The following is a 9,737-nucleotide window of genomic DNA, read 5'->3' as shown; positions in this document are numbered from 1 at the left end:
TGTGAATTGTTTCATTGAACTGTAGGGACTCTTATTTATAGGTAGCTGTACATAATGTTTACTAGGCTTGTTGTTTAATGAGAATATTTGTATATTATTGCAGGGTGATGGAAGAATACAAGAAACACTAACCTACAGATTAACCTGTAGAAAACAAAGAGATTAATGACAACAATCTTGAAAGTATTGTTATGACACAATGTGATTCTGATTCCCACACTACAGTAATAACTCAATTCATTGCAGTTAGCAACTGACTTGAATGGTAACATCAATAACCCAGATGAGTTTTAAATTCATTTTGCATTTGCACTTGCTATGCGCACATACGACTGAGCTGCATTTGTTCCAAATGAGATGCTAATGTGCTGAATAATAAAACCATTCAAAGCAAAACGTTCCCTTGGATTTTTATTTTCCTGCTGTGTAAATCTATAAGAAATGTGTAATCGCAATGTTATTTATTTCTCATAATTCTCATACATTATTTTAACAATAGTGTTTTAAAAGTACAAAATTACATTCAAATGTTTTTTATACTTCAAGTAAATTTAGTGTTCAGCAGTGTTAGCTTACTCTTATAATTAAAACCGGTCAGATTCACTGATAGCTCCAAACACTTCAATTCTAGCATAAACAAGAGGGGTATTTTTTGGACCTGAGAGTTTCCAGGTCTTCATTTACAGAATCCATTAGTCCAACATACAGTGTTCCAACATCATCCCTCTCCAGTTCATCTCTGCTATGTACAAACTCTGTGTTTGTCACTGAATAATCTTCGTAACGTGTAGATCTGGGTGAGGGCCACGCTGACCATGACCAGCAGACTGACACTGGACCAGAAGGAAACCCGCCACAGGTTATCCTCCAGCAGGTAACGGTCACGAGCCTCGAACGCCCGCAGCGTCGTCTGTAGCTGACGACTTCGCTCCAGGTTCTTGTGCACAGCATCCATTGTGTCCTGTGCAGTGAGAGAAAACATGAGCAAGGCTATAGCTTCCCACAAAACATTCTGAAGCAATGCATTTTGGTTGCAGATGATCAGTGCCAAAACTAGGAAAGTTTTAACTGCAAATCATTTTCTTAACTGCATTCCACAATTTAAAAAATGTTCTGGAACTAATGTGAAAATACCAGCCTGGCAGCTTTTGTTCAACTTTAATAAAGCCTACTGTAAACTATTTGGTTTGCAAATTTCAAATGATCAAAACATAACCTGAAAAACCTGTAGTACACAATCTACTACATGCCTTTTGTTGTCTGGTTTGATAGCTTATACTTGTTAGCAAGTAAAAGGCCTTTTTGGTTTAATTGTAAAATCATCTATTTTCAGGTTGTGATAATATTTGCAAATTTTCTATTAGGGGAACTTGAGAATAACTTTTATATTGTTAGTAATATTTCAAGATGAACACATACTGGACTGACTTATGTTTTTTAGAAAAATCATGTTGAAATTTGGGGAAAAAACTCAATTTGATCATAATATTACACATTTAAAGCACTAGGCCTAATATTTATATGTATTTTATGTAAGTAGTATCTTATGTTGTTAAATAGCTCTCACTGATGTACATTACAAGCTATCAGAATTTCATCTTTTTGGCCATATAAATATTAGAACCTTTTAGAACTTGAAAAATGTTTTTCACAACGCAGCTGTGCTTGCGGAGTTCTAGTACTGATTTGATATTTATCATGCAGATGATCCACATGTGCATTCTACAATAATAAGACCTGTAAACTATAGGCAGATGAATGTACCCCTGATATCCTCCAGTTTGTACTCCAGCAAGTCCTCTGGTTCAGCCAGAGCAGCCCAGTCTTCATCATTCTCATCGTCCTCCTCTGGTCCATCCACGATCACCTCCACGTACACCATCTTCTCTGAAATATGGCTGAAGCTGTTGTCAAAGCAAATCCTGTAGTCGCCCTCCTCAGTGGGGTCCACCCTGACAGCAAACCCCCAAAACACACACAAAGCAAGATTACTATAATGCACAGGTCATGACTTTGAGTAATATTGTGAAATATTACATTAAAAAAATACAGTCCACACTATAGAAGTCCATACAATAGAAGTCAAAGGTCACTTAAACTGTTTGGTAACAAATATTTTTCAAAATTTCTTTTGTGTTCATAGTCAAGCCTGTGGAAGCTTTTTTCTGGAATAAAATGATTTTGACTTGTTTACTTGAAATTCTGAGTTTACATCTCTCATTTCTGAGAAAAAAAAGTCAGAATTGCAAGATACAGTATAAAGTCAGAATCCAGAGAAACAACGTCAAAAGAGTGGAAAACCAGAAAAAGAGTCTAAATTATTAGATGTGAACTCAGAATTCTGAGAAAAAAAAAGTAAAAAGTACAACATTGTAAACTCAGAATTTAGAGAAAGTCTGTGTGTGAGGTTATAAATGCAAAATACTACAGAGAAAAAAAGCACAAATTGCGAAGATGTACAGTCAGAACTCAAAAGTCAAAATTATGAGCTGAACTCTGAGAAAACGGAGGAAAAAGTTTTTAGCAAGTTTTTGTATGCACGTTTTTACGCTCGCGCATTTCAAAGTCAGAATTGTGATATAAAAAGTTGCAATTACCTTTTTAATGGTTTTACTCTGTGATGGAAATAAGCTTCCATACGAACCGGTTTGGAATGACATCAGAGTAAATAATAACAGAACTTACATTTTTGAGTGAACTAACCCTTTAAGTATGCTTTTAATTGGATTAACCCTTGTGCGCTCCTCATTTGGGAGTCGCACTCATGGTCTTCACGGTCAAAAGTGATGACTCAAAGTGACTGGACACCTGAAATGTAACTTTTTTTCTTCAGTAAAACCAATCTAATATTTTTTTGTTCAATAATATTTTTTCTTTTGTATTTTGAGAGAATCGTATGGTAATAAGTAATATTTATGCAATAATTATTATAATTTTTCCCATTGTAAAATAGTAAAAAAAATGTTTCTCAATTTTTTCAATCAATGCCGTATCTCTGATTAAAATAGACACTAGGCCTTTAAAAAACAATTTTTTAAAGGCAGATTAGAACCTGGTGAGAACAAAGAAAGAAAAACCTGTAATTTCATGGTGTGTAAACTGCTAGATGCCTGTATGATGAATCTATAGAGAGGCTTCTGAATTCCCTAGTTGTTTTTATACATAATTGTTAACTTTTATTAGGTTTTTGGATTTAAATGTATATTAAGGCATTCTCACAGACTACTTTTGGTCAAGGTTTATATATTTTTTTTGTTTTAAATGTGTTGATTTGAAGCATCAGTTTTTGAATTATTATTACTACAGGTCAAACCTGAATACAGAAAGCATTTTGTGTTATACAAAACATTAAAAATTCTATAAAAATGTAACAAAAATAAACAGGAATGCTTTATCAGAGCTTAATCCTTCTGATTTTAACCTCTTATTTCAGGTTTCTGAATCATTTTGGCTATATGGTTTATAGCCCATACCAATTCATTTGAGTGTGTATAATTGTGTCTGTGAGTGAGTGTGTGTAAGTGAGTGGATGTGTCTGTTTTTGCACTTTTATGTTTTAGAGTGTAACCCCTTCCTTGCGGTCCATTTTGTTCACTAAATTGTAGATGAATTATTGATTTTATTTTATATAGCTGCTGTGTTACAGGCACACCAGTTCATAGGGGTGTGTGTGTGTCTGCGCGTGTGTGTGAGGTGTGTTGTTTTTTGTTTCTGGATGTTTTAGAGTTTCACCCCTTCATTGCTGTGCAATTTTTTTTATGCATCGTGGGAGGTTTGTAGATTATACACACACAAAAATGTTCTGTATTTTTTTGCAATTCCCATTCATTTCCTATGGTCAGTCATTTTTTTATTCAAAATGTAAAATTCTTCAGTCAGAAGTGATCGAAGACCACGCATTACTGGTTTTCATTTGACTACTGGTAACACAACCAGTTCTGTAAAACAGACAACTGTTTTCTGTAAATTCAGTTGTGGTCACTTGTCAGCCCCCGTAGCAGCAGACACCATGCAGTTTTTGCAGCAGAGGGCATGCAAATATTGTGGGTTATGACAGTCCAAAACTATGAGTAAATGTTTCAGCATTTGTGCACTATGAGATGTGAAGCTTACGTGTGTATGCCATCTGATTTTCTGAAGTCGGAGACCAATCTGTATCCGTGCGGGGAGATCAGAGTGAAGCCGACGTCCAGCCCTGAGCCTGCAATGACCTGCAACGGGACACACATATGGGTTAAATGGCAGGGTTACTGATAAATGATGAAACAGCATTCACAACCCACATTTTTATTTCTGTAATGTGACATGCATCCGAGTGCAACAGGATAATCAACGGAGCAAAAATACACATATATAAATTTCAAATTCAATTAGAGGTCGCCTATCTTTCACAGACTGATAAAGCATCCCATTGAGGAGTCAGGTGTGCTGTTACTAGAGATAAAGTGTGCCAAACGGTAACCATGTAGCACTAGAAACAGTGATCCTTCCAGCAGATGGAATGAGCTTTGGGCCGGGTCAGCTGTCCTGCAGCTGTGTGCCTGTTTTTTACGTAAAGCGGGATGGCTCCACAACAACAACCCCAGACATGTGGTACAGTGAATCTTCAGAGAAAGGTTCCAACACAGGACTGGACTCGAATAACTAAAAGACAGTAGCTTCTTGTGAGTAAACAGGACTGAATGAGGATTGCTTAACTCCTTGGTATTCAATTGACTTTGATGTCAATAGTATTGAACATCCCACCAGAAGCTGTAGAGAAGAGAAAACCACAAACATGAACGCTAAACCATACACACACTGTTCATGTAATATTAGCATGTGATCACTTATGACTTCATAGTACAGTGCATTCATAATGCACTCTTGACCAAACATGCACCTGTGAAAGGAAATGTCGCTGCTACTATCCTGGTCCTTGTCTTGCTGTCAAGCAAAACTGCAATGTAATGCACTAGTTAATAAGAACCTTACTAATAAAATAATATTTTTTAAAACGATAAAGCAAAAGTTAGAACACAAACAAAACAGTTTTGACAAGTGACTTCTACTTCTCCAACTTGCTGACGTGTGTGGCCTCTTCGAGTCATTTCAAATAGGTTGTCATCATTTTAAATAATTGCACTTAAATAACTGAAATACTTGAAATGTTTCATTGACCTGGTACTTTTGTAACTCCACTTCCATGGCTGCCGTTTCTTAGGGGTTGTTTGAAAGAAGCCACTCGGTTGGCTCGGGAGCCCCTCCGAGAGGTAAAAGGAAAGTGAACTCGGTGTGCGCTTTTCTGTCCGATTTGCGAATGCCTAATCCCCAATCCACGCCGAGAGTCAGAAAGAGCGCAGCAAACACACTACGAAGACGCGTCTCTTTACCACCGCTCCATTACTTTGCTCTTCAGACAACACACACTAGAGCAGCTGTTTCTGCGCAGCACTGGGCGAGCGGCGCGACAACGCTAGGGACGCTATCATTGCCTTTTCACTGCACTGCAAGAGCTTTGTTTGGACTCTTGTGAACCTTGCGTGACAATCAAACCAGCGCTTGTGAAGTTTGATAACTATCGCTGATAATGAAAAGCGGAATAGTTTTTTCCCGCGTCGCGTAAACCGCGCAAACAGCCTCGTTGATTTGGTCGTCGAGATTCAACGCGTGCCTTTGTCGTTTCGTCTCAGTGCAGGAAACCAAATTGCATGGTCTACCTAAGGAGTTATCATAAATGGTGGTGTTATAATATTCAGGTTGTTGTTCTGGTAGAATACAACGTTTGTCTATTTGAGTAACGGTTGGCTCTATACAGACATCTTGACAGCTAGCTAAATCTGGCCGAAGTTTTTTTTTTTTTTTTTTACGTTTTACTCTCATAGGTACAACAAAAAATAGCGTTGTATGGAGGCGTCGTCTGCGGTACTAATGTTAGTGACATAAAACCTGTCTCTGCAACGCGTCATGTGCAATGTGTATAATATTATGGGGAAAACCTAAAATGCAGTGTATACCAGGTAACCAGTGGAACCATGTTCTGTATTGGGCTAGAATGTTGAATCACTCATCGTGTAAATGTTTTGAAGGGATATATGGTTATAAAAACTAACGGAAACATACCACAAAGCACCTTTCAATCAAACAAGTGGCATAAAATAAAATGAAGTAGTTCAGGATGCCAGAAAGTGGAATCATAAAAATTTTTATCATAAAAAATGAGCCATCTTTTCAGGCCTTCAGGTTCAGTACTTTTTTCTTTTAATTGTCAACTTAATGTCTAGGGTCATTTCTAATGCAATTAAACGTGACAAACATAAACTGAACATAAATATAAGGGTCTGAATAAAAATGCTAATTTTAACAAGAAAATTTTAGAGGGGGGGGGGGGGGGCGGCACTTTAGTGCTTTTGCATCTGAACTCTTCAAATTATTGTTGCAATTTTTTATTTTAGTTTTGCATCTAATTCATTATCAACAGCGAACTATTTTTTGAGCATTAACAAATCCTCGTCAAAACTACAGGTACCAGTGTGTCAAATGGGTTTGGTATCTGTTTTAACAAGGCTCACTTATTTTGTTCCTATTAGGAGTTCTACCCATATGTTACACCTTTAAAGGGAGCACAAGGCCCACCCTTTAGGTACAAACAGGTTGCTTTTGTGTAAAGGTACTGCCCTAGTGACAGCTTTTGTAATAGCCTTGATTTTTGAGAGTGATATAGGTGCCAATATGGTGCTGGTCTTTGGAGTTGAATGTGTATTTTGTGCTAATAGCAATATACAGACCACGGGTGGACTTGGTGATAGAAAGCGATATAGGTCACTGTAACAAACATGGAATTTTTGGTTATCCATATGGGCCTTGGTCTTCGCACCGCTGTTAGTTCCAGAACTTACATTTACAGCACGAAAGTACGGCCGGGACGATTTTGCTGCGAACTGCTCCCAGAAACCATTGTAAAGGGTGCATTCACACGAGAATGGTACCAGTGACGTGGCTGCTGGAAGGCACGTTGGCTCGGACAGCGAGGTCATTTGATGCTGGGCGTCTTCAACAACAGTAACAAGGAGAACCACACTTACCAACAGGAGGTGGTAGGCTCGCTCTGGGATCCGGAGCTGTGTTTTTGTTGTTCGTATAATGTTTCCATTGGACATGGAATGCCGACAAGTAATAGTTAATAGCGAATTAAAGAACAGAACGAAGGACTAATGAATCTTCCCAATGACCGAACTGTGCAGTGATTACATTTTGCCTGACACATGTGCCCTGCACCTTCAAGTTGTCCGTTATTATTTATCACTGTCCGTCATACTTGCCGAAAATAAATTGATCACAATGCTTAACAGTATGTTTACACAGTGTTAGTTTAAATCATGGGCAGGTGAGGCTGCGTTTCCCCCTCCGATGTTGCATTTTGCCCAACTCGAACGCTCATACGTTACAGAATCACGGGGTAGTACCAGTTGTGCTGGTTTTACCCCTGCTCCGGAGTAGGGAGATAGGAGTCTGAATTCTGACGAGTTCATCGCCGAAAAAAGGCAGTCCGGTACTAAAAATCGCAGCCAAAAATTGGGTAGTGTCAGACAATGGGTAATAGTTCAAGTGTACTGGGCCTACAAAAAGTGTCCTGCGGTGGGGAAAGGACCCTGACTTTACCGCTCAGCGGTACCGTCGGGTGGATGTCGTTTCCGCTCAGCTATAAGACATTTTGCTTGCAACGGTGGTTTTGACAACTACAACAATGGGGGAAGATATTTGTATCGATTCCTCGGTTCTATAATTTTTGTCTATTCTTATTGTCCAAATGGCCAGATTTTTTCCTGAAGAGACACATTAGTCAGACCGTATGGGGAGAATGTGGACATAGCTTAAATTTCATCATCGAAAAGTGCTGTTTTGTTTGACTACACGGGAGTATAATGGCAGGCCCAGTAAGCTTTTTAGTTTGCTCAATTTGAGCTGGTGTTCAAAGTAATCATCGTTATGGAGTATGAAGGTATCAAAACTGTAATTATTGATGAGTGTTATCAGGGAGGGTTAACATGTTGTATTTTATAATATACAATTTATCTATGTATCTCCTTAACAGAAGTCCTGATGGACTAGAACAGGATGCTAGATCCAAAGTTTAGTAGTCTATCAAGGCATCTTCGGAGCTTGTGCAGATGCTTCACAGTCACCAGTCAGCCATCGTTGTTTTGAATTCATGTCAGCACCTTGCCTTTTTTACCAATCATTTAAGTGCTGTGTACTGCCAACGGCCCGGCTTAGGCCAGGCGGTTGTCTGGGCCATTCGTGTCAACAATCATTGTAAGTTCAGGGCTCTTCAACAACGTTCCGTCCGTGGAGGATGCTAGGACAGAAGAAATGTGCTGGACTTCAGCGGCAGTTCACGTACTCTTTGAGCCACCATCACAGTTCACATGTGCACACATCACATACTTTATGGAACACACTCAACATCCGGGCACCAATTGTCTTTGGATGAGATTGCTTAAGGAGGATTCTCAACGGCAGCAGTCGTGGGTTTTACAAGGTGACGAAGAGAGCACATGGTCATTCACTCCCCGGCCCACCGCATACGTTACCCCATCCCTGCCAGTATACCTAACAGAGCTTTCAAACTTTCAATATGCACTACCTATAGTGATCTGACTCTTCTAAGAATACCATTAGGGCCGACAAAGTGTTACGCAGATGCTAGTGTTTTGTTATGGCTAGTGGTCATGTCTTCTGGCCAAGTCACTTGTTCCAGACTTCCATATCACACTTCACACCGTTCGTCGTGTAAAAATGCCATAAATACGTGCGGTGGGATACTGTCGCTGAGAAATAGTCAAATATAAATAATTACCGCCCCTATTCCCACCTCCCAACAAACCCTCCCCACAACGCTCAACCGTGGCTCCCGCCTGCAAAACAAACAAGCCTCCCTTCGTGCCCACCTCTATAAGTGATTTTTAATGGTTACGCTAACTTCAGGCTCCTACCTGAGCCATATACCGTCTATGCAAAATACTTTCACATCTTTATATGCCACTTGGACCATTCTGGCCTAAGAGAAACGGGTGAAACCGCATTTGAAAGTGACAAGGGCAAGGCGATGAGTGATTGATGGTTTGGTGAAAGCCGCCAAGTCAACTAGGGGTCTGTACACAATAAGCCAATATGAAGGCAAGCCTGCACACACATCTAGCCAAAAAAACGTATGGATAATGAGATAATGCCAGAAACGACGAAAAGGAGACACAGAAGGCTGGTTGTGTTGAATGGATGAGCTTCAATGGAGGGGCAGGCTTCACTACGCTGATATAACAGCTTTTTATGAGGGAAACGGCTTATCATTTAATGAATCTGACACCGATAAGTCGGGGCTAAATCTTGCAACTATTGTTTTAACACTAAGCTAATACGTTTTGTAATCCCCCAGAAATATTTGTTAGAGTTTTTACCACACAAGAAACACATTACAGAGGCAAGACCATTTTATTGAAGGACACGTCACCTTCCATTTTGCCGGACAAGCTGGAATTCATTATATTGGTCCACTGTCCCATTTTCCCTATGGTATCGTAAACGCAGATTGAGTGTCAGTACAACTCTTAGAGTGAATGGTCAAGTGACCTTCCAGTTGCTGAATGTGATTGGTTTTATAGCACCATAGTGTGATCAGCAAGCGTTAGCCATGACTCTTATCAGTTCCGTAAGATAGTAAGTTCAATACAGGACAATTAGCTCTCGGATCTGCATCC

General features: G+C 39.3%; 1 protein-coding gene across 1 annotated transcript; it reads right to left on the bottom strand.

The window, feature by feature from the left end:
* Positions 1 to 400: 400 nt before the first annotated feature.
* Positions 401 to 9,034, bottom strand: LOC122134522 (transmembrane emp24 domain-containing protein 1-like). Its single transcript, XM_042721375.1, has 6 exons — positions 8,976 to 9,034; positions 6,969 to 7,030; positions 5,161 to 5,198; positions 4,114 to 4,211; positions 1,765 to 1,952; positions 401 to 960 (listed from the first exon to the last, which is right to left on the bottom strand). Exons 1-6 carry the CDS (start codon positions 9,032 to 9,034, stop codon positions 743 to 745), a joined length of 663 nt encoding a protein of 220 aa, XP_042577309.1. The 3' UTR covers positions 401 to 742.
* Between the last annotated feature and the right edge of the window lie 703 nt (positions 9,035 to 9,737).

This window comes from Cyprinus carpio, chromosome B3, assembly GCF_018340385.1.
Source record: "Cyprinus carpio isolate SPL01 chromosome B3, ASM1834038v1, whole genome shotgun sequence".
In the NCBI taxonomy this organism is placed as follows: domain Eukaryota; kingdom Metazoa; phylum Chordata; class Actinopteri; order Cypriniformes; family Cyprinidae; genus Cyprinus; species Cyprinus carpio.
Note: the sequence above shows the minus strand (reverse complement) of the source record. Positions and strands in the feature narration are given on the sequence as shown.

What these genes read in the sequence shown, in the direction of transcription:
- LOC122134522 (XM_042721375.1), bottom strand. Translation starts at nt 9,034, where the DNA reads ATGGTCCAAGTGGCATATAAAGATGTGAAAGTATTTTGCATAGACGGT. An exon ending in ATAGACGGTATATGGCTCAG is followed by an intron (nt 7,031 to 8,975) that starts GTAGGAGCCTGA and finishes CTGTTGTTGAAG; the next exon opens with ACGCCCAGCATCAAATGACC. An exon ending in CAAACTGGAGGATATCAGGG is followed by an intron (nt 961 to 1,764) that starts GTACATTCATCT and finishes TCACTGCACAGG; the next exon opens with ACACAATGGATGCTGTGCAC.